The following is a 26,003-nucleotide window of genomic DNA, read 5'->3' as shown; positions in this document are numbered from 1 at the left end:
TTAAATAGAAATGGTGAATTCATATTTCATCATTCAGCCTTGTTCTACCTCCTTTTACCCATAAATTTATTTCTTTCCCTCAATTTTTAGCTCACCTGTCACAAAGTGACATGGTGAGCTTTTGTGATCGCTTTTCATCCGGCATTTGTTTGTTAACTTTTACTTTAAATGACATCTCCTCATAAACTGCTAAGCCAATGTCATCCAAACTTCACAGGAATGTTCCTTTGGTGGTGACCTTTAAAAATTGTTCAAAGACTTTAATTCCATGCAAAACTCTGGTTGCCATGGCAACAAAAAGAAAAAAAAACTTAAAATATCTTCTTTTAAGAAACCCAAAGAGCTAGAGCTTAGATATTTGGCATGAAACATCTTCTAGTGAGTGTCTACCAAGTTTGTTCAAATAATAGCCCTGGGGTCATTTATTTTCATTTTATGTTTATAGAAACAACTTAAAAAATCTTCTTTTGAAAAACTCAAACAGCTAGAGGTTAGATATTAAGCATGAAACATCTTCTAGTGAGTTTCTTCAAATAAAATCCCTGGGGTCAAAATTGGCCCCGCCCCGGGGTCATTGATTTCCTTTATATGTATATAGAAAAAACAACAACAAAAATCTTCTTTTAAAAAACCCAAATTAACAAGTATTCTGATTCAGGTGAGTGTTTTAGGGCCATTATGGCCCATTTGTTTAAGTGAATCTAACAAATTATGATTTGTAGAAGTTTAAGAGTGTAAGATCTATGATTCAGAGATTTAATATTTGATGAAGTTTATATGATCATCAAAAGCTAGAGTAGGTTTTAAACAAAGTTTAAGTTTTCAAAAATAGCTTTTGAAGCTTCTTACTCATTCTGTAAAATTTATTTCTGTACTTTATTATGTAAGTGAAAAGATTATAAATAAATATTGTTTAAACTTAAGATAATGTCACAAGATGTGGCCTTTATTAGTTGTATGTTCATTATTGTGTCACTTTAAGACTTAACAATTTTGTTTTTTATTTCATGTTTTTTTTTCAGTTTCATTTGTTATATTATCGTAATAACGAAATCCTACTTTACCAGTGCTGAAACTAACCTCTTATTGCCATACTAACGTTTATTAAATGATATCAAATAAAATATTTGAAATTTTGCAATGTCTTGAATTGTTGAATACATGTATATGTACCATTTAGCATAGTAGAATAGATTTCCCAATTTTCATATAATTCCTTATAAGTTTTTCTTAAACATGGGCGTCCGAAAAATGAACGAAAAAAATTTATACGTTTTAGGAATACATGTACTGGATCCAGGTTATAAATGATTAAACATGTCCTCAGGTGAGCGATGAAGGACCATCATGACCATCTCGTTTAAAAAGTTGTCCCTTACCTTTTTCAAAGAAGACGGCATTTAATCATATGTGCGACTCACGTATAACTGGCCTGTTACTTTAGGACGGCTATATATCATTTTTCAAAGCTTTGTGCATGTAATTGTGAATGCCGGGTTACAGTTGAGTTCACACTAAACTACCCACCCTTGTGCACTTCTAGTGCACTAGAACTGAACTAGAAGTGCACACCGTGTGCACTTCTAGTGCACTAGACCATATGACCAGGCTGGCCAGGGAAGGTGACACCTAAATGGTTTATTGGATAATTGCATATCAAGTGATAGGGGGCATCCATTGTTAAGCTGCTGTAAGAAAAAAAACTTTGGGAATATATGGCCTATTCATGAATATAAATAAGTAAATTTTAAAATCAGCAGTTTTAACATTTTAGGTGATATCATGTTAAAGCTTAAAATTATTTTTTTTATTGATTGTAATCATATTTTTCCTAACCAGTATTTAACTGTAGGTGTAAAATAACACCCCTTAAAATTAAATTTATAGAATTAATAAAGTTAAATTTAAATATGCTCCATAATGGATAATTAAATAAGTGTTTTTAATTTTTCAAGTGTACAAATGGGAAAATCAATGTGATAATTCTGGCCCAAATAATTTAGTTTGTAACAACATAAACTTTTTTCCATAAGCTCAAATAAATCAAGGAAAAGTTTATATTTAAGCTAAAGTGTTATTTTTATAATATATAACTTACAGACAGTTCCTCATGTACAATATTAAAAGAGAATATTAATACATTGATGCTAAAACAATCAATATACTGTGAAAATTTAGTATTCAACTGTGTAATGCTTGCATATGTTTTAAAGATATAAAAAAATTAAAATATTATCCATAAAATAAATAAATTTGATAACTTTATTCATGATTTCAATATTAAAAATAATGTATAAAAGGAATACTTTTATTGAAGAGGAAAATCACAAGTCATGCTGTGTATTGGTATTTTCTGAGAGGAACTAACAGTTTTCGTTATACCACTCTCCTGCTGATAAGAGGGCCTCAGGGTAAATGACAAAGAATGGGAGACGCTCAAAATCCCCTTGATCATAATCCCCTTGGTTGATAAACGACATAGTGATCGAAATCCCCTCAACAGAAATGACAGGGTTATCATAATCCCCTTGGCAAAAATAAAGGGGTGGTCATAATCCCCTCAGTGGGTAGTCAAAATCCCCTCAAATAATTTCTTTTCTTATTTTTCTTTTTAGTTCAATGAATTTAAGAACCAACTGCTTCAAGAATTGCTGAAAAAAAAGAGAAAAGCATACAAACAATTAAAAGGTGTATGTTTGTCACAGCCAGTTAATAATGACACCCTTTATTGATGTTATTATTGCTGAGAAAATTGTAAAATACAAACAAATAAATGATAGTTGATTATAATTAATCATTGCAATTATAGTTATATGTAACAAACAATCAATTAATCTTTGCACACCTTTAAAGGCAAATTTGTTGCACACTAGCTTTAGATCTTTCCAGATAATAACTTAAAATGAGGCTATTAATTGCAGTTTGCTATTTAAAATTACTTCATCTTTGTTTTACTTAACTGCAAACTGTTATTTTGTTGGGTATATAATATGATGGCTCTCTGCAATAGACATGAATACCCAAAATGGAATTCATTACAAGTAACAAAGGTTCTCGTAAGCCTTCTTGGGTGCTCTGGGACAGATTATCAGAATAAAATAATGTTGGTGCTATGTAAATTCTGTGAATGTGCTAACATATGTAAAATGTGCTGTCAGAAAATAAATAAGAGTGAAATATTATGTCTGGTTTTATATTTTATATTAACATGAAAATGACAACATTGGAGTATTTAAAAATAACCTGTATTATATTGCTAAAGTATACTCCATACTCTTTCCTCTACTCAATGTAACTGCTGTTTGCAACATTTCTTTATGTAACACAATAGTTTAGCTGGAGTGACAAAAGATCAAAGGAAAAAGAATATTGAGTAAAGGGGGTTGTTTTTCACAAGTTGAGGGGATTTTGACCACCCCATCATTTTTGCCAAGGGGATTTTGACTATCCATCAAGGGGATTATGAACACCCGGTCATTTCTGTTGAGGGGATTTCGATCACTATGTCATTTTTCAACCAAGGGGATTATGATCAAGGGGATTTTGATATACACTCACAAAGAACAGTCAATTTTGCAGATTATAAGTATGCATTGAAATTCTGTGGTTTTCTCAAAATGCATGTTAGACATAAGCCTGGAATGCCTTGGCACTCAGGCTTGTTAGTCATATAGATAAATGACCATAATTTTTGTATAATCAAATATACAAAAAAAATCATAACGGCATAAATGCGTATAGATATTATTGTCTCTAAAGCAGAATTTTCTATATTTATCCAAATTTCTTGCCATTCTGCATAATCGTATATAACTTAAGAGGCAATTCCTCATGTTCAAGATTGAAATAAGATATTAGTTCATTGATATTAAAACAATCTATACACTGTGATAGTATGTTTTGCAACCATGAATTGCTTGCATACTTTTTAAAGATATAAATAATTAAAAGTTTTCCATGAAATTATTAAATTGATAACTTTATTCAAGATTTCTATATTTAAAATTTAATGTATAAAGGCAATGCTTTTATACAAGAAAAAAGTCTCAAGTCATGCTGTGTATTGGTATTTTTCTGAGTGCGACTGTTTTCATTATACTGGTCTCCTGCGGTTGTCTCCTGCTGACAACAGGGCCTCAGGGTAAATAACAAAAATGCAAATGTATGCAATAGTTATTTAAAATTTCCTATTTTTTTTTCCAAAATACATGTAAGACATATATAAATGATTATAATTTCTGTTATAATAATCAAATATGAAAAATAATCTTAATGGCATAAACGTGTGTTAGATATTATTGTCATTATTGTCTTTGAAGTGGAATTTTCTAATCTTATCATAAAAAACTGGTTTAAAAGTGTAAACCATTCTAGAAAGACCTCATATCAATATTTATCCACATTTCTTGCAATTCTACAAATAATAAATCTGCAGCATCTTTTAGTTTTGAATTGGTGAATGTTAATTTTTTCTATTATAGATTTGACAAACTTGCCTTAGTGTCAGTTTAAACACATTTATAGAAGATAATATATTTTAAAGAAAATATTTAAATACATGATTATAAAACTTTTTCAACTTCCTTTTCACATTAATGCAGATCTGGTTTTTTTTTTTTTTTTTTTTTTTTTTTTTTTTTTAAATAAAATATCACACATGGGCAGAAAACAGTTACAGAAGATTAAAAGTGTCAAAAGTCATGCTGTGTATTGGTGTTTTAATATATTGTACCCTGCTGATAAGAGAGCGCCTCAGGGTAAATAACAAAAGGCAGATGATAACTATAAGTAGGCAATGTAAATTCTGTATTCTCTGGATGTTGGTGCAAATAAATTTCATATCAAGTAGTACAAAAAGAAAACTGAATTATTTTTGCATTTTATAATAAACTATTTTCAGAATAATATATATTATGTATATTAATCTTAATAGGTAAATCTCAGTTTGAGAAGGTAAGAGAGATTATAAATGGGATAAAGGCCAATTATAAACATATTAATTCTTTAATGTATTAAAGGCTATTAATGCTTGAAATCATTACCTCTAACTAAAGCAACCATAAGTTAAAATCAAAAACAACTTATTGGTATAATTCCCCCACCAAAAAAGAACAACAAAAAAAACAAATCAAAAATGACTGAATTTTGTTTAATTAGCATTTCAATGTTTCATATTTCATTACCAGATTATATTAAGATAGAATCAAATTAAATATCAATTAATTTTGTTTATTTATGCACTTATCAACATTAAAGAAATAATTATTTATATGTATATACTTATTCTAACAATTAAGTTTTAAAGTACAAAATCAGTAAAACTAATGACTTTGAAAAAATATTTTTTTAATATTTTACGCCATATTTTACAAAATCCAATATTCTCAACTTCAAAGTTATTATGAAAAGCTATTAAACAGATATTTATATTTATCTTTCTTTTTGTAAAAGTCAAATTGCTATTCATTGAAATAAAAGGTAACTGCTTAATCCATATAATAGGTCTGGTGCACTACAAAGTGCACTAATGAAGTGCACTAGTAGTGCACTACTAGTGCACTTTGAAGTGCACTAGTAGTGCACCTCTAGTGCACTCCTAGTGCACTTTGTGTAACCTTTAGTGTGAACTCAACTGTACAATTCGTCGGTTCAAACAGTCAAAAAGTCTTCTAAATTCTATAAAAACAAAGATGCAGTTACATGTTAGATTTTTGTTTGTTTTATTTGAAATTGATAACATGATCATTTTCAAGCTGGTTAAAATTGCGGAAATTGTGGTCTTTATGTTTTATTACTTTTGCCTAAGGGTTGAAGTATTTGCATCATATAATACTTAATAAAACAAATCGTAAATAAAAGCTTGTGATAGCCGATAATTGATTAAAAATGATTTACCAAATCGTTTTGGCCTTTACTTTGTTTTATTGCTCGATGGCTGAGATTTATTCATCAACTGCTCACATCAAGTTGGAGTTGTCAAGGATACGACAAGATAAGTCCATAGAAATGCTTAAACAGGTTCTAGATAACCAGGAGTCCTCGGATCTAACACATATGAAAACGTATGTAAAGTGTTATGTTATGTCATTGTGCAAAGCAACATCGTTGAAAATTCGTTTCTAGAAGTAAATAATTATTTAAGTTAAGATCTTTGAATTGTTTCATGAGATGATGCATTTCAGATAGCTATTTTGTTTCTAAAAACAATCATGTCGTTACAATATAACGTTTTCTCCATCTTTAATTTCTTATGGCTTTATGGCCAAATAACAAAATATTATCTTCAGGCTCATTGAGACGCTTGATCAGCTGGAAGCAGACGCTAAGAACCCAAACTTCACAGTCTTACATCCACTAGACGCCTACAGATTCATTAGAAATCATTCTGTCATTTTCAACGAAACTGTCACTCAACTTGTGAAAGAAATGCAGAAGAATGGCTATGGTAATCATTAAAAGTAACATAACACATTTTCTGATAGTTATAAATGTCAAAATATAAAATCCTCAAGATCAACAGCAGTGGAACAATGTAAAGTGACCGCCCACGCCTTTGTGCCGCCTTAAATAGAATTATACATGTACATTAAAACATGACAGTTGTAAAGGTTTTGAGAAAGGTATCAAACAAATGTTTAAATATATTTCATTTCTTATGACTGTTTAGTAAAGAACTTTACAAACGGTGTGCCAATTTCAATAGTTGTATGAATTTTCGTTTATGTCACAGATATTTCATTTTGAAAATGTTGACCAATTAAACATGAGTTATACGATAAATCATTCTATTTTATATCATGTACATTATACAAAAATACATTATAATACATATGTATGCGTTGTCTTTCAGCTCACGCTGAAATTATTCAACTGACACAAAACCTCACCGCCCTGCCCGAGGATGATTTGATAGGGGCCTTGCGAGGAATCATTCGCATTCAAAATACATACGGTATAAAAACAAACGATCTTGCCGAAGGAAATGTTCTTGGTCAATACAGGAGAGAAATGACAGCCGCCGAATGTAAAGATATGATGATCATTGCATTTTATTCCGACCAGATCATGTTAGCATTTGATTGGCTAGAGATAGCAATACAAAGAATAGAAGCGGGTGATAAAACAGCTACCGTGACTGCCCTACTTTGTAAAGCTGCAGCGTCCGCATTCAATGTAAGAACTTATTTATAAATTTGGTCATTTTTTTTCTTCAAAATATCCTTATTGAAAGAAAATGTCAATTGCAAAAGATATCAATTTAACTTGTAAGAAATTATATACCCAATGTGTTTGGCGTTAATTAATCAAAGAATATAAAAATGTTCATGAGAAACAGATAAATTACGGTTAATTAACAGTAAATTATTACTTATACATAGTCATGTACAAATTATTTAAAAAAAATTAAGACAGCCAGCAAATCACTCTAATATGATTTACATCATTAAGAAATAATTCCTTCAAATTTTGTCTATTACAGATCAAACGCAAAGCAGAAGCTGTTATCATTTATGAATACGTTGTTGAACAGAGTAGGTTTTATTTTGTATCTCGCTAGAATTTAGGCAACCTCCTTGACCGAATTACAATGCTATGTGACTTACTCTATATCAACTGCCCCTCGTTTCTGTTGGTTCGGATCAAAACAGTGGGATCCTATGCTATTCTTATCGCCTTGTGAATGATCGGTGCTTCTTCCACGTGCCTCAAATAATGCAACAAGATGATTAGAGGCCTCTTATGACTGTTAAAAATATACTATGCTCATCCTTGAGTAAAATATTTTAAACATGGAAATTTATTGAAAATATATACAAAATTCTTACAGAATATGTCTAAATTGAATAAAAGAATGAATAAAATATGTATGGAGCTGCGTCCACTATTACAAGTTAAGTAAAGTTGGTACTTTCTTTAAAAAAAATAGCAGTTCTTTTTATATATTCATGTTGTGTCCATATTGTCATATTGTGAAGAGTTTTAAACATATCATATCTACTTTATGTGAAGTCAAAACATGTTTATTATATATTTACAAAGAGACCGTATAGTAATTATCAATACTGTCTAATATCAATTTTGAGCGTAGTATTCTTTAATAAGAAAACAGACTGTGAACTGAACAGTGTCGATACAACTTCAGGAAAATGTTTTAGACTTATTTCTTTAAAATAGTTTTGTTTACTCTTCTAAATTTATTCTTGTATACAAGTTTGATAGAGTAATGATATGGAATTAACATATATGAGTTGGAAATCATTGTAGATATACTGACTAAGATGCTATCTAGTAGAGTATGACCAATTAAATAATGTCTTAAGCAAAACTCCTCATTTGGTGGAAACAAAGAAAAACCAACATGTTTTGAACAGTAAATTGTATCAACTTATTCTGTTTTTAAAGCTGCATGACTACTATTTCTAATGGCCTTGAACAGGTTTGATATATTGCTATCTATTTTTAAATACTTAAGATATCACTTGTTCATAAAATCATAGCCTAGCTTATGCACCACTCATATGATCTGATTAAAATGAGATTGGTTCATCAAGAATTTTATTAGCTCTCCAATTTCCTGATAAGCAATATGTAGGAAATTGCTTGTTTTTTTAATGTACATCAAATGAGCTAAAGGCTGTCAACTTATTTCAGACCCAAAGAACAGATATTTCAAGCACAAAATGAGATATTACCAGAATAATACTAAACAGGACGTCTTCAAATTCGTGCAGCATACTGACAATTTCCGCAACGACTGTCGGAAGTATTTAGAAGAATCAGAACAGGTTTATAATTCTATGTTGAAATTTGTATGTGACATAAAAACAGACTTAATCTGTATCACCGTTCAGTAATTCTTTATCAGCGTAAAATCTAAATCACTGTTTGTTGAAAAATTGAGTACCGCTCAGGCCGGTGTTAGGTGGCATATTATAAGAGATGTTGCGCTTTTTCATTATACTCGATCAAACCAGGTTTGTAATTTTCATATAGGAATCACGTACCCTTCTTCGAGAGTTTTATTCATCACCGCAAACTAGTCTAGCTAACATTTTTGGAACTTTCAATAATGAATTTTGGTATATCAAGATGAGAATTACAATTTGTCAGTCAATAATATAGAGCCTGGTACCAGACAGCACGGAAGTACACGCTGACCTGGCTGTATACTGGTGGCAAACGTTAAACACTTTCGGTTCTTGCATACGACTTGTTTAACTTAGACGAGTTCTTACTTTATTATGGAGGGTGATTTATGCCAAAATTACATCTTGCTTTCTTACGTTACATCGTGCTTTCTAACTTGTACATCGTGCTTTCTAACTTGTACATTATGCATTCTGACATATACATCTTGCATTCTGACTTTTACATGTTGCTTTCTTACATGCACATTATGCTTTCTGCTGTGTGCGACTTGCTTAATTTTATGTTGATGTCGTTATTTAACGATCAATTATTATTCATTTGTTGATCTGGTATATTAATTCAATAAATTAACCTGCAACTGTTTGTATTTGGGTCTATTTACTCAGCTTGAATGACGAATGTCATAAGGTAGAATGCGAATAGCCGAAAGCCGAATGCAGCAAGCATAATACAACGCGACATCTGGTGTAATAATATGTGACACCCAAATTATGCTAACAGGTGGCGCTACAGTTATATTCTCGGTAAAGTCCGTATTGCGGTTCGGATTCAGTTTACCAAGTTACGTCCCTTTGTTTTAAAATTTCCATTTGCACTCATGGAGAAAATATACAAAACGATTAACCAATTTTTATATTTATTAATGAAACTCTGTAGGTCAAATTATATTTCCAGCTGACAATGACAAGTTGCACATTTCCAAATCAATGGTTTTAGAATTATTTTTTTTCATCAGCAAAATAATTATAAAATAGAACAGTTGTTCAACATTGTTCAAAGTGCTTGGGCCATAAAAAACTTCTTATTAAAATATTTCATACTCTTGAAAAGTTCTTAAATTTGGACATGGCTTATTTCCAATACCTGTGACCATCCACAACATTTTTAATGTGTTTTTATTAATTAGGACATTTTTTGCCTATTTTCAAACAAATTTTGTACACACTTAAGATTTTTTAAATTTAACTTGTCCAAAAATGTCTTTTTTCACTAAGTTGAAATTATTCACTAAGATGCTTTATGAATACGGCCCAGGTTCTTGTTCACAGTGTCAGCTTAAAACTGAAGAAACTGCTGCCAAAATCAGCTGATTCTGAGAAAAAAAATAAAATAAAATGTCAAATCAGACTAGACAGTTTTGCCTTTTTTTTCTTTTGCAGCGGCACGGGCTACCTCTCTTCATTTGAATTTTTATATCACAGGTACCCTCTCATTTTTTAACACATACGTACCCTCAAGGCACGACATATGCTTTTATTTGCGTTAATCGTTAAGTATGTAATATTTACATAAAAGTAAGAAATATTACATACCTATTTAACGATTAACGCAAATAAAAGCATATGTTGTGCCATGAGGGTACGCTGCAAAACCGAAAGTAGGGTGTTTTTATGAATTTTACATTTATTTTTGACAATATATACTGGCATTTGTCCGAATATGATATGTAAATGAACATATTAAATATGTATAATGCATATATAATCAAGCCCACGGTTCATTGCAGCGAGGTGATGGGCGAGGCAAGACATGTCGATTTTTTGTAGCTTATTGTGAAGTTATAATTGCAGTACATGAAAAACGGGCACATGACAAATCAGCACATAAATAAAACATTTTAGTGTTCCGTGGTATATATCTTTTGTACGTGTCAAACCCCCTTTCCTTATTACATTGAAATTTTACTGGATTGTTATCCATCGCTGGTTTGTTTTTAGCAGAGAATGACCTGTGCATGTGTAAAGAGGGGACCGTTTGAGCAGATTTCGCAAAGAGGGTACCGATATAGATATGCACCGTGGTGTAGCTTTAGGACGAATGATTTCATAATATTAATTGATGAGTACATAAAAACAAAATGTACAAAAATCGTCCCAAGAAATGGTTATAAAATGAATATTGCATGTTTGGCTGAAGATGCCTTTTTAGTAGTTTTCTTTAATTATAGCGTTCATGATATTGGAAATGTATAGCAGATCTTACTCATTTAAAACAAAAAAAGTTTCATACCTTAAGGCAATAGTATTTGCAATAATACCATTGAGAATGTAGAAAAAATGTTTATTAATATCTTCTATGACAAACAATTCATTTGATTTTATAACCATTTCTTGGGACATTTTTTGTACATTTTGTTTTTATGTACTCATCAATTAATATTATGAAATCATTCGTCCTGAAGCTAAACTCTCACAGATTGACAGACTAGAGAGTTTTGACATTTTGTTTTCTTTTTTTTCCTGAGAATCAGCTGATTTTGGCAACAGTTCTTTCAGTTTTAAGCTGACACTGTGAACAAGAACCTGGGCCGTATTCATAAAGCATCTTAGTGAATAATTTCAACTTAGTGAAGAAAGACATTTTTTGACAAGTTGAATTTAAAAAATCTAACGTGTGTACAAAATTAGTTTGAAAAATAGGCAAGAAAATGTCCTAATTAATAGAAACACATTAAAAATGTTGTGGATGGTCACAGGTATTGGAAATAAGCCATGTCAAAATTTAAGAACTTTTCAAGAGGATGAAATATATATTTTAATAAGAAGTTTTTTTATGGCCAAAGCACTTTGAACAATGTTGAACAACTGTTCTATTTTATAATTATTTTGTTGATGAAAAAAAAAATTCTAAAACCATTGATTTGGAAATGTGCAACTTGTCATTGTCAGCTGGAAATATAATTTGACCTACAGAGTTTCATTAATAAATATAAAAATTGGTTAAATCGTTTTGTATATTTTCTCCATGAGTGCAAATGGAAATTTTAAAACAAAGGGACGTAACTTGGTAAACTGAATCCGAACCGCAATACGGACTTTACCGAGAATATAACTGTAGCGCCACCTGTTAGCATAATTTGGGTGTCACATATTATTACACCAGATGTCGCGTTGTATTATGCTTGCTGCATTCGGCTTTCGGCTATGCGCATTCTACCTTATGACATTCGTCATTCAAGCTGAGTAAATAGACCCAAATACAAACAGTTGCAGGTTAATTTATTGAATTAATATACCAGATCAACAAATGAATAATAATTGATCGTTAAATAACGACATCAACATAAAATTAAGCAAGTCGCACACAGCAGAAAGCATAATGTGCATTTAAGAAAGCAACATGTAAAAGTCAGAATGCAAGATGTATATGTCAGAATGCATAATGTACAAGTTAGAAAGCACGATGTACAAGTTAGAAAGCACGATGTAACGTAAGAAAGCAAGATGTAATTTTGGCATAAATCACCCTCCATACTTTATACATTCATAGAACACCAGTATAAGTAAAGACTTGTTTTGTACCTACGTGGACAACGATCACCCATTGCTGAAATACCAGCCTGGTAAGATGGAAATTATCTCATCGGACCCACAAATCTTTGTCTTCCATGACACTTTTACACCAAAGATCATCTCAACGTTCCTGAAACAAATAGTACCATACGTGAGTAGGGAGCTTTTCAAAATAAATAGAGGATATTCAAGTTTTTACTATAGATACAGCATTTATTTTCATCAAGTGGTACGAAAGTAAATATTTCATGAGTGGCGGTAGCCACAAGTGAAATATGATAATTTTCATACAACAAAGTGACAATAAATCCTGTATTATAGAAAAACCTTGAATTGTCTGTTTATTATATACATTTGATAGACCTTCCCTTAAAGTTTGTGTACTGGCAGAAATTAGAAGAATGTAGTCCGACAAAACACGCATTTTATTCATTAATATTTCTCAATATTTCTGTCATAAGTATATTGTAAATAAATTTATTATGGTAACACTTGTTAGCGTTAATGGATTCAGGAAATTTGACATAAGGATTGTTTCGACTTAAATAACTTAGAATGAAAAAGCCTATAAAATGTAAATACATGTACAAGTTTTCTTAACATAGTTACGTACATAAGTACAGTACTCTCATTACATTGCTAAATTTATTTTGACTGTACATAAGTTAAGTAATTATTTTTTTTATAATTGATAAAATAAAGTACTAAATGGGCATATTTTATTCTTGTTTATAAATGATGACTATTTTCTATATCTGAGTTATTAAAAATTTTGAAACAAAATTGTTAGTTTATGTGTCATTACAAAAATTAAATTTGAACGAATACGTTCCGATTATTTTCCGATATAATTTACGTCATTTGATACTGTATAAATAGAGGATATTCAAGTTTTTTCTATAAATACATGATTTATTTTCATCGAGTGGTATGAAAATACATATTTCATGAGTGGCGGTAGCCACGAGTGAAATATGGTAATTTTCATGCCACAAGATGAAAATAAATCATGTATTTATAGAAAAACTTGAATTTTCTGTTTATTATATACATTTTTCTCATTTTTTGCGATAAAATTTGAAAGACTTTGCCTTAAATTTTGTGTACTGGCAGAATTTAAAAGAAAGTAGTCCGGCAAGACACCAGTGAAAATACGGAAAATATGTTTCACTGCAGTGAAAAATAATTTTTTACAGTGAAAATACGGAAAATGATAATACGCATTTTATTTCATCAATATTTCTCAATATTTCATTTATAAGTATATAATAAATTGTTTTATTTTAGTTGCAGAGATCTACAGTCAACGTCAATAAAACATCTAGTTCTATTTCTGAACATAGAACAAGTAAAGGGTTTGTAACCACTTTGTCTTTTTATTCGTTTTGCTTTATACTCTTGGTTTTAAACACTGAAACTTTTTGCAGAAATAATTATGTCTACAGAGCTTTCTTGGTATTTCTACATAATTAGATTGTCATTTTGTGTTCAATTTAACGCCGAAATTATTTGAATTGGTGCAACTTAAAATCATGTTATCAATAAATATTAGATAAGAACAGGAAAGATGTAAATGTTTTCTTCAACGATACAAATATATATTCAACTCTTTAGGATAATTTCTATAAAACTATATATGCGTTAATTAGTTAATTTAGTTGTGAACGACTTTTTTTAACATGCTATAGAGAAAAAACTGAATCCCTAAAGAAAGTCCAACACGGCAGAATTGAAAATATTGCAGGCTCGGTTTGATTGAGCCTTTTCATGGACGGTACTGGAAAGTGCAAGTTACCGTCCACGCCTCCTAGCGCCGGCGTAAGCAGAATTCAACATTTAAACACAGTTGTGCCACTCCATGAAAAGCGGCGTATGGTCCCCAAATAAAAGAATACGTATGCAAGTCACGTACAAGTTTATGTACCCCTGAAGTCACAAAAATGCAAAAAGAGGGCCATTAAAATAACATCAATCATGGTTGCTTCTCACCAAGACACCATTTTTAGTTGACATTCTGCACCGTTTCAAAAGCGTTGTTAGAATGTTTTGAGATTAAAACTATGGTATTGAGGACAGCTTTGCGTTGCTTTTATTTGTTTTAAAATAAGAGAATTAGCTTTGGGAAAATAATTTGGTACCGGCCGCCATTCAAAATCAAATCATTTCATTTCTGATATGTGATGCGACCATGAATTTAAAATTGGTTGTCAGTTTAATTTTACTTGACGGTTAGTAGAAATAAACGAAGTCACCTTTTGCTGTCGAAACAGCCCTTTTCAGGGCTACTTTATCCTTTCGTATTGTCTCAGGTTATTGTACTGCCAGACCATACAGTGGTGTTTAGCTCAAAATCCATATATTTGGCCAATACTTGAATTGAAAATATCACCACTTTAAGCTTCACAATTAACTCTTCAAGGGTATGACATGTGGCATTTCTCGCGTCTTTACTCAAAAGCGAACCATGTTTTGGGGCCTTAACGGGAGGATGGATCCTAATTAAAAATAGAATAAATACATAGAATAATAAATACATATAATACACACATTCGATATTACTCCGGATATACCAACGCTTATCACATAATTATATCTTATCAGACACAAAATATGATTAAAGATTTTGCAATTTACAGGCTTTTAACACACGTTTACCATAATCACATTGTAGGGTGTCTTTTCATAGCGATGGCATGATTACAAAACTCTACAACTATGTTGGTGCTTTGACCTCATTGCGATGGGAGTCCTTCGAAAACTTTCAGGTACGCTTATTCTTGTAAACTTTGATTTATTTTTAAATATTAGAATATTGAACAGAAACCCAGTTAGTAACTTGATATAGTATGATTTAGAACCCAGTTCAACAATTTTACAAATCAAGATTGTGTTATGCTGGAGCACACGTGTGTATATCTGACCCATAGCGTGTAAAGAATTACCGCACAATTTTGTTAAATATTTTGGCATTATATCCATCACTTTAATTTTGTAGATAGCAAACTATGGTATCGGAGGACACTACGAGACCCATCATGATACAAAAAATCCCGGTAAAATTGAGACGGTATGTATATCAAGTTAGAAATTCGGAAAAAGAGGCAAATTTAATACAGATATTATACATGTATGAGAAAGCCAATCCTCGGCGTTTTTATTGTGCATGTCCAAATCAGCGGCCGCGGATTGACGTCCTGAGGTTATTACGGTGTCCTAAAGGCTGCTTAAGTCGTTCCCAATCCGACCCTACGACGTTCATGGCGTATCAAGTGCGTCATAGGTCGCCCTGGAAAAGAACCGAGGGTGCAAGTCCAGTGTGACGGGGATATAAGCGCTATAAATGTTTATATATATTCTATTTTATGTTTTATTTTTATTCTAAAAATCTGAGTATGATGAGAGAAGGAGATATTAGTAGAAAACATTGCAAAAATACTTAATAGATTTGCACAGAATCCATGGAAAATCGTCATTGCTATATAACTATAAACTATGTATACCAGGACACCAATGAAATTTATAGATAAGTAAACAAGAAATCAACTGATCCCCAGTCACACCTCTCTTTCTTTTTCTTTTTATAGTTTAATGTAAAGTGCAATTTTAGTGTCATGTTTTTTCATCAATTTTCTGATTTGAATGTAACAGAAGATTGGAGATATTTTTTTACATCAATAATTGTAAAGAAATCACCTTTTATATTTCAGATATTTTCAAGTAACCACAGAATAGCTACTTTTATGATATACGTAAGTAAACGTTTATTAAACCGTAACCTGTTGTAACCGAAACTTATGAATCTTTGTCACCAGTTAAAAGTAAGTTCAGTCTGCTTACCAGTGCACTTTGACCTGACTCTGTACTGGCTGACCCACTTCAGAGTTCATTGTAATATCCACAAAATTTATAGAAGCTTGACAAGTCAACATTTAAAACATTAGCCAGATTAATGGTCAATCGTATTATTTTTCAAGAAGTTCGGTACTTGTGGAAATTACGACTTGCCTATGTCAAAAAAGGAAACAAAAAACGCATGCTCGGTTTGATTAAGTCTGTTCATGGACGCGCACAGTAATGATAATGCAAGCTACTGTCCACGCCCCAAGTAGCACTGGGTCCAAGCTTACTTATATCTCATTTCAAACTTCAGGCATTTGAATTGTCTAAAATCGACAAAGAATAGACGTTGACTAGTAGAAATCCTGAGATTCGAGACAAAGCTCGGAGATGTCTAATAGACGCAAAGCAGAATTCAGAATTGATCATAGAAGGCCACGATTCAATAGAAGTCGCGTTATAACGGTTATCAGGTGTCTTTTGGGCCTTGACTTTTCAATAAATTTGTAAACTTGGTATGAAGATAAATATTAGCTTTGCTTAATTTTAGTTGACGGACGTTGAGAAAGGCGGAGCAACAGTGTTCCCACAAGCTAATTTATCTGTGGTACCAAAAGCGGTATGACATTTTTCCATCTTTATTATTCAAATTCAAAACAAATATCTTGCTAGGTAACAAATGTGTTGGTTTTTGAATTATGCAAAACGCTGAAGTTGACATTTTCATATACAGTATGATTATCATATATGGAAGTATGATGCTACCTCGCCAAAAAACACAATGAAAATGCTGATCTAAAATATATGGGCGTATGCTTGATATTTATATTTTAATTCACGCCTTATAAAATATACATGTATTCTGTGAACTTTCAACTTTTGCACTACAAGACATTGGATCCAATCTTATCAATTAAGGGTCGATTCCATTTGCAGAGTCCAAATAAATCCACATATAATCACTGTTACACTTTGTCTGACCTCGTTTTCATATTTAAGAATAAAAGATTCATACGGTTTTCGAAGACGCAAAGTTCCTATCAAAATAGGAATATAAGGATATGGTTGTGTGAAATAATGAGGTCATTTTATATTGTAGTGTACGATACTGTTTCTATTTGACAACGTTAAAAGCTGCCGAAACACTCTGGCAGCTAGCTGTACAGTCGTCCAGTAAAATTCAGTATTGTACTCAGCAATGTATGCTAATCTCATAATATAAGATTTACAACTGTACACACAGTTCCATCTTGAGTAAGCTGTAGAACGAAACGACGTAAAAAAAGCATTTTTTTATGAAATATTATTTTAGAATAATATGAACCCCTTTTCTAAAACGGACTATAAATTCTTTGATGTTTTTGCCAAAATGGTTTAAAAAACTATACAGAGTTATTAATTTTATATCTGATATATTAATCGTAAGACATTTTTATCAAACATGTACATATTTAATTATGTTTTCAAGGGAAAAGCAGTGTTTTGGTACAACTTAAATCCCGATGGAAATCCATGTGATGAAACAAGACACGGAGCATGTCCGGTTGTTATTGGAGATAAATACATTGCAAACATATGGGTACGAGAACATGGTCAAGAATTTACTAGACCTTGTAACCTTGATCAAAATGATACAAAATATAAATGGCCAAACATGAACATTAAATAGTGGTTGGTAAATGTGCAAAATACAGTTTCAGATTATTTCGCAAATACTAGTATCCAGTTTAACTGTATAATTCTACAAATCATGACACTTTTTGGATTTATTTTACTTTTGTTTTTTACCAAATGAAATGTGAAATTATACAAAAACTCAAAAATGTTGAAAATGTACAATGTATAATTGTATATGTAATAGATCTATTGAATTATTGTTTTATTTTGTCGTTGCTGTTGGAATGTCCATAAATAAATTATCGTTCCCATAGACTGACTCCATGATGCCGACAGATTTCTCCACAAGAGCCGAAAAACACCCATCTTGGTCAGTATCATACACTTTTTTATATATAAAAACTTGTATCCACAAGTGTAGGAAATTACTTTTTTGATCATCGTTATCAACATAAATAATTCCACTTAATCATTGAAAACTTGCCCCTTTCCATATCACGGTTAATAAACTTCTTGCACTTCAGTCAGAGTCGTGGTCCGGTCGTCCACGGACACGTTTGCCAAACAAATGCCGTTTCGTCAGCCGTGACACCTTTTTTTTATTTGTCGTTTTTTTCTGTGGTAGGTGGTGGCAGGTTTTAACGAGCCGTAAATTTTTATATTGTAAGAAATAGATTATTAATTCAAAATCTTTTTTTAAAATGAATTTCTGGCATCGGGCTGAAGCTTTGCCACGTTTTTATGTTTGAATAGGCATACCACTGCTTACGATCGTATGGTTTTAAAATCTTTTTCACTAGAATAATGGACATCCACAGTGTGTTCTTATAGGCATGCTCACACACCCAAGCAGCCTAAATAAATAATACTTTTAGAAAAAGTTGGAGAAATTGAATTTTATCCAAATCTATGTAGAGTACATGTACATTATGTTTTATTGCTTTAATACATCCGTTTAATGAGGTTATTCCTTTATTATCTGCGCTTGAATTGGGTTAATAATTCTTCAATGAATTTAGATATGGCGCGGGCAGCTGTGCCAGGAAATGTGGCTGTAAAGTAATACATGTAATCCGAAATGTGGCTTCTAACATCTGATTCTTTATAAAACAATATATCTGCTTTATTTAGTTGTGTCAATTTTATTCAGCATTAATGGCTTAACATGTACACACTTTCTTTATTTGGAGAACATATACACGTACACTGCTTGTCATAGAATTACACTGAATCGTCACATTGACGGTACCATGATCACTGCCGTATGAACACATCTGCAGATGTTTCTTTATTCAGAATATTACCATTTACATGTTTACAGAAGTTTTGTTAAGATATCTTGAAATAAAAGATCTCTATGATGTACAGTGTCTTTAAGCTTTCCTGACTTATCTTCAAGTCTCGGAAAATACTCGTGAAGGTCAGCGTAACATATCTCGATGTTAGGCCTACACAAACAAAGCTTGCCCTTTCCTACATCAAGTACAACAACATCTGTAGAGTTGTCTATACATTGATCACAAATGTGTGTCCCGTCACTCTCTCTGATATCATCTTTAGTATTTAAATCACGATATGCAAGAATATTTGATGTTGTATAATGTGTTGGAAACAACTGACAATTATCTTGAAATAAACATAAATGTACATGTTGTTTACGTTGTTCTGAAGAGGGCACACTACATACAATTGTTTCTATTATAGATGGTATTTCCTCCTGAACTTGAGTAGGATGTTGGCCTGAAAAAAATATGACGTTCGTCATTGTTTGTTAAAAGTAATGCATTCAAAGGTTGCTATAAAGGGCTAGATCAATGTACATAGTGAATTATATCTTTAACATACTCTACATAAACTATGCAAACTAGAAAAACGTCTTCCATGAGAGGACATAAAACTTTTTTTACAATTTAACTACCTATAACTTACACCTCAGTTACTTGCGTATTCGACTTTTATTCTCTATGGCCATCTATCTATACACGAGTCGTTTCACATCAAATGTTTGTAAAAGTAATTATAAAGTTTGATATCTTTACAAATTATTTGACAGCAATACTCAATAGCAAATTTCACTAAAAACTACAGCAAAAACATAACAATATTGTATAAGGAATGTCGGCCAGCCATGCTACTTGCTTGCTACTTTCTAATTGTCATTTGCTGCTTGCCATTTCCATGCCGCATACTACTTGAAACATTTCGACAATGGTTTAACCATTCAAGAAAAATACATTTTAAAATAAGTTATAGCTAAGGATAACAAGCTGAGTCTACCTTTTATTTCATTGCCATCTTCAGATTGAAACAGAGAGCAAGCATTGCCAATAGCCAAGCATGATCCTCCTTTCTTAACATAATCCTCTATTATAGTCATATAGTTTGGCGTTGATTTTGGTACGGACGTAAGTTGACCAATTATTACCATTGCACATGATGTCATGGTATCTGTAATAGAGACAAACTGTAGCCAAATATATAGAAACAAAAATTTTGCCACAAATTATAAATTTACTATTTATAGCTCCTACATTTACACTTTTTTCTCATTAAGGAAGAGCCTCAGGTAATGTTAAAGTGACTTGAGCCTGCCATTTGTAAGTACTTTTCAACTTCGCTTAAGGTATAATTTGATTTGTGTTATTAAGAAAATATTACACTACAAGTGATATATGACTTGGAATAAGTTCGCACAGATGATTTTAAATTGTAAAAAGAAAAAAATGTGCGCACCAGTGATTATCATAAATGAACAGAGTTGGAAAGAGTGTGAAAAATGTTAATTATACGAGTATTGTTTAACTAGAAATGTGTCCATAGGACACGGGTGCCCCCACCGCGCCACTGTTCTGTCAATCTTATGACTCTAGGTTTACATTATACGAGATTTGGTTAAAATGTACAAAATATACTGAACAAACTCATAAATTGATGAAGAAATGATTAAATTGTTTATAAGCATGCGATCATAATTAAAGATACCGGTCAAAGTTTGTCAAAGTTCAATCCGTGACAATTTATTCAAAGAGGTTATCATATATGAACTCTATAATTAACTTCGACCATTCACTGATGTTAGTTTATATTTTAAAAAAAATAATTTATGGTTGATTGATTGGAATCTACAATCTTCACTCTTAAGTCTATACATAGAACCAACCACTACTGAGCAATTACATGTAGTGTCGAGGAAACTGACGGAATGCGATACCACTAGCACTCAGTCCTTAATCTGCTAACCACTTGGCCACGCCGCCACGAATATTGTATATACATGTACATAAGAAAATTAATTGTTCACATTTAAAATGGCTGCTATCGAATACATATTAAAATAAATATATAGGATGCGAAACTTACCAAAGTTGACTTTTTCTGCCGATATCGATTTCACTTCGTATGTTTGTATATCAAGTAGACTATTGCATGTTTTCAGCAAACATTCTGAACTCCAAGAATGAAAATCTTGCCCATTTAATACGTACACAACCTTTGCTCTTATTTGTCGCAGAGAAATTTCAGTACATGGAAAACAAACGGGTGTGCAATGACCATCTTCTGTGAAACAAAACATTTTTAATATAAGGTTAAAGTTAGTTAAACAAAAATACTACCACATATCTGATATAATTGAAGAAGCCAGTGAACACCTTTTCGAAGAGTAAAGAGAGAGAGGGGAAAATAAGCGCTTATATATACACTCATCAGCATGTATAGGTGGCTTCTATATAAATAAAAAATTTTAATTTGTCAGACATTACAAAAGTAAGGAAAAGGAAACATGCTATTTTATGTTTGGCCCACGTATTTCTAGCATTACAATGAAACCATTTTTGTCTAACGTTTTTATTATAGTTAACTTTTTTTATTTAAATGTTAGTTAACACACATATCTTAATAAAAAATGGAAAAAAAAATCAAATTGTGTAAAAACAACCTATTAGTTCCACAGACCAATCGTCGTTGACCTCTCTAAACGTGCAATTAACAACTGAATTATCCTGCTTATAAACTTTCACTTTGTCGCCACATTGAAAAGCTTCGTGCAATTTGTATAGTTTTAACAACTCTTGTCTATCCATTTTCAATAGAGGTTCAAGATGGTTGCATATTTTGGCAAATATTACCTCCCTTGACACACTTCTTCCGAGCTCGCACATCACACTTGTTGATATACGATGCATTACTGGATCCCTTCGCATGTCGCAATTAACGTTTAAGCCAATACCAAGAACATATAAGTGTACATCTCTGGAATCAACTGTAAGAGTTATAACTTACTGTTTATTTTAATTTTGAAATGAAAATAAGGTCGATCTAGCGCAACAAGTATATTTAGATCTGAAACCAAGTTATGGTTATATTTATAGATATATGATTGACTGCTAAAATAATAATATTTTAGATAAATTGTCATGTTGTTACCATGTTTGTAACCTGTTTTATCAATAAAGAGTATTATAATGTATTGTAATAAAATCTAAAAAAAAAAAAAAGTTATTCGCAATTAAAGTGGATTACAAATAGATTGCCGCGTTGTGCGGCTAAGATTGAGAATTCACAATCAATTCGTCTAGGCCATCATAGTGCAGAAAAATTATTATATTTATAATTCGAAGCAATGAAGTAATTCTATCGTACCAGTAAATTTAGAGATACCATATTTAAGGAAAACTGCAGCTTAAACCGAATTTACAAAATTAATGTGAGCGAACTAAACCTGTATTTTAAGATATGAAATACATGTAGTCAGTCATATTCTAATTTATTTGCATTATTTCTTTTAATTCAAAATATCAATAACAAAAAAATAGCAAGGTTATATCACTCGACAAGCAAAACAAAAGTTGACAATTGCAGACACGGTTTTTGAGGCTGTTCATGCGGATAATGGAAAATGCTATAACTCTCGTGCCCAATAGCATCCGTTTAAGATGTATTTAATCCTATACACTAAAAGTCTTGGAATGCATGGTCCAGAAAAATATAACAATACTGAAATTTAGTAAGAGCAAAAATCTTTGATTCACCAGTGCCATTCAAGTACATGCTAAGACAGATACCTGTAATTTTGCCTTTATATTCAGTAAGAGCGCCGAGAATTTTATGCCCTTTTACCCAAAGGTCATTAAGCCATTTGATCTTCACCTCCTTCAAACCAATTTCTTCCAGAGCTTGCAGTGATGCAAGAGCACCGGCAACGTCTATGTCGAATTCTTTACGTCGACTTACAGAAGGATCTTCATCCTGAAATAGGTTGAATATTTCATGTAAACTGTTAATAATAGTAGAGGTCTCTGTTGCCGAGTGGTTAAGGTTGCTGACTTTAAATAAGTTGCACTTCATCGCTGTGGGTTCGAATCCCGCCTGAGTGTTTTTATTATTTCATGTGGGAAAGCTGTATACAAATAGCTAAAAAGGTCGGTGTTTCTACTATGGTGTCAGTATGACCAACACATTGTAAAATCATTCATACCCAACGACCAGAAGAAAATAAAAGCGTTATGAAGTACAGGACGTCATTTTATAGATGTCAGTAATGTATATTTAGGGAGGCTTTTAGAGTTCACCATTTCCGTGTTAAAATGTTGAATTCTGCTTAAGTTGGTGCTAGAGGTGTGGACGGTATCACAATCAAACCGAGCCTGCAACATGTTCAATTTTGCCGTGTTGGGCTTTCTTTAGGGATTCTGTTTTTCTTTATTTTAAGGATTACAAAACAAATCTGCAGAAACATCCCTTTTATATGTGAATTGCAAATTACAAATTGTTTTATGATCGTCACAAGTGTTGGCGAGAAATCTTTTATAAAAATCTATTTCTTATTTACTTAATAAAAAACACGTAAAATATTACTACAATTTACACTTACCTGTAATAATTGCATGTGTAGAATAATTGACATGTATAGATTTTCATTACTTGTTGCCACCCAGTTTCTGCCTTTAGTACCTCTACCATCAGTCATTACATCTGCTATATATACTGTACCATGCGGATCACCTACAAGAATAATAATGTCTGTCATATGTTGCGGTTCGGACCGCAATATTCGTCCCCATTGAGGTAACGAGGTTTTTATCCATATGTAGCAGCTGTCCATGTAAGCAACTTTCCGTTCACCTATCGTTAAGGTTTGCTAAAGCTCTCTGAGTCCGCCTACACAATCTTAAACGCTTTTTTGCTGTATATATATGCCTCATATAAAGAACTTAAATATGGTCTTAAAGGCACATTATGCCTCAGAAATAAATGTTTACTTCTTTGGATAAGGCAAGCATGAGTTTTATAACGTTTATATAATAGTGGTAAAGCATGTTAAATGCTTGCTACCTGAAGTAATTAGCGCTAAATGTAAAATTAGTTGTCATGAAAATAGCAAAATGTTAACTAAATAGCATTTTACATCCTTACAAAATGCTTAATCACTATAACAGTACTTAATATAATTGCCAAAAAGCAACAGAAGAAAATGATGACTCAGGAAATCGGCCAATGAGTAACATTTTTGAAACCATAAAAGTACATCAAAAATAAAAATCTTTTGAGAAATAAAAATTAAAGCATTTCTGTGGCATAATGGGCCTTTGATATAATGCAACTTTAAATTCACGAAAAAGATTTTAAAATGATGGTTACAGTTATCCAATGGGATTTGATTTGATAAGGTATGCACATTATTTTTAATTTAAGCACTTAATAATTAGCAGCTAGCAAAGTAAATCTTGAGGTTCATTTTTCTAACGACCTTGACATTTATATCTGACAGAGTAAGCTCATTTTACCTTGCCTAGCTCCGTCCTCGGCATCATTCATTGTAGTTACAGTCACTACTTTGTGATTAATTTTCCGACCAATGCAGGATGTATTCAAATCCTTTTCCGCGATAGAAAAATCAAAACTTGTCATTTTTCTTTCCTTTCAGAATTATCGGCGTTTTTTCTGTTGTTTACACTATTTATTTTCCGTATGTGTATGTGAACTTATGATAAATTGCTGATAAGTATACAGGTATATCAGTACTTACAGGTAAAAGTAAACAATATGCAAGGACACGAGTGTGTGCATAAACTGGACAGCTGATTAAGATAAATAGCGAAGATAACATTTTATCAATTTCCTAATAATATTTTCATATAATATGTTAACCATTGATTTCATTAGCTTTGAATTTTTGACATACCATTTACGAGTATAGTTTTAGGGATTTCAATCAACAGTAAAACGCCTGGTCAGACTATACTTTATTGCTGGCAAGGGTTATTAAACAGTTTAACAATCTGATTAAAGTTCAGGGCTACTTTATCATACATGCAGCAGGTGGTTAAATTAACCAGATTGGTCATTCTCGGCCATTTAAGCCAGTTAAGAGTAAAGACGTAAACCATGCCTTCATCTACATATATTGTATTTTTATAGACTCATTGTCGTATTCTGGCATATTTCATGAAACTGTTACAATAATATGATTTAATCATATAGTATTTTTGAAATTCGAATAACCCATAAAATGATTTCTTTTCTCGTTTTTAGTAATATTACGTGCGAGTTAAAATTAAGCTAGGGGTCATGAGTTTAAAGTTTGGGAATTTGTAAGAAAGTTACAAACATTTCTTTTTTACAAGTATTTTTAGATGCAGCTATTTTACCTATTTCCTGCAACTATATATGTACATATTGCGGGAATACAATTAACAACCCCAAGTAAAGTTTTTTAAATTTTTATTTATTTTGAAAGTCTTTTTTATGTTAACAAAGGCTGCATGCATTGCAAAGGAGAAATAATGCGATAGCTTTTTAACAGAAATCATTTGATTATATTTGGCTACTGGCTCAGTTTGATTGTAAATTTGTGTGTACAGTAACTCTAAGACTTTTGCTTGGAGTTTTGATAACATATGACGATTTTTTCCATATAATCCAGAGATATGCTTGCACTGCAAATATGTTTCCGTTTGACCGTGCATTAAAAATACGAATTTAATATCGATCTGTCCAATCAGGGTATATCTCATTCGTTATTACTTTATAAATACCTTTCTGGAATAAGTTTTCATTTCAGTGGAGAACATTAGTTGATGTTGAGGTTGAAAAATAAATAATTAG

The 26,003-nt window shown here is 31.7% G+C and overlaps 3 protein-coding genes across 3 annotated transcripts; 2 read left to right on the top strand and 1 right to left on the bottom strand.

Moving 5' to 3' along the window:
• The first annotated feature begins 5,641 nt into the window (after positions 1–5,641).
• Positions 5,642–8,855, top strand: LOC132747340 (prolyl 4-hydroxylase subunit alpha-1-like). Its single transcript, XM_060736726.1, has 5 exons — positions 5,642–6,062; positions 6,288–6,445; positions 6,851–7,173; positions 7,481–7,532; positions 8,653–8,855. The coding sequence occupies exons 1-5, from the start codon at positions 5,887–5,889 to the stop codon at positions 8,853–8,855; spliced, it is 912 nt and encodes a 303-aa protein (XP_060592709.1). The 5' UTR covers positions 5,642–5,886.
• A 3,569-nt stretch (positions 8,856–12,424) lies between these two features.
• Positions 12,425–18,041, top strand: LOC132746249 (prolyl 4-hydroxylase subunit alpha-1-like). Its single transcript, XM_060735375.1, has 7 exons — positions 12,425–12,594; positions 13,731–13,798; positions 15,115–15,208; positions 15,439–15,510; positions 16,151–16,192; positions 16,831–16,899; positions 17,749–18,041. The coding sequence occupies exons 1-7, from the start codon at positions 12,499–12,501 to the stop codon at positions 17,947–17,949; spliced, it is 642 nt and encodes a 213-aa protein (XP_060591358.1). The 5' UTR covers positions 12,425–12,498; the 3' UTR covers positions 17,950–18,041.
• A 997-nt stretch (positions 18,042–19,038) lies between these two features.
• LOC132746152 (uncharacterized) lies at positions 19,039–25,025 on the bottom strand. The gene is made up of 7 exons (XM_060735263.1): positions 24,683–25,025; positions 23,770–23,900; positions 22,961–23,144; positions 21,835–22,158; positions 21,258–21,455; positions 20,175–20,345; positions 19,039–19,637 (listed from the first exon to the last, which is right to left on the bottom strand). Exons 1-7 carry the CDS (start codon positions 24,804–24,806, stop codon positions 19,213–19,215), a joined length of 1,557 nt encoding a protein of 518 aa, XP_060591246.1. The 5' UTR covers positions 24,807–25,025; the 3' UTR covers positions 19,039–19,212.
• Positions 25,026–26,003: the final 978 nt, after the last annotated feature.

Source organism: Ruditapes philippinarum, unplaced genomic scaffold (genome assembly GCF_026571515.1).
Source record: "Ruditapes philippinarum isolate M1 unplaced genomic scaffold, ASM2657151v2 ctg512_1_1_1_1, whole genome shotgun sequence".
NCBI classification, from domain to species: Eukaryota; Metazoa; Mollusca; class Bivalvia; order Venerida; family Veneridae; genus Ruditapes; species Ruditapes philippinarum.
Note: the sequence above shows the minus strand (reverse complement) of the source record. Positions and strands in the feature narration are given on the sequence as shown.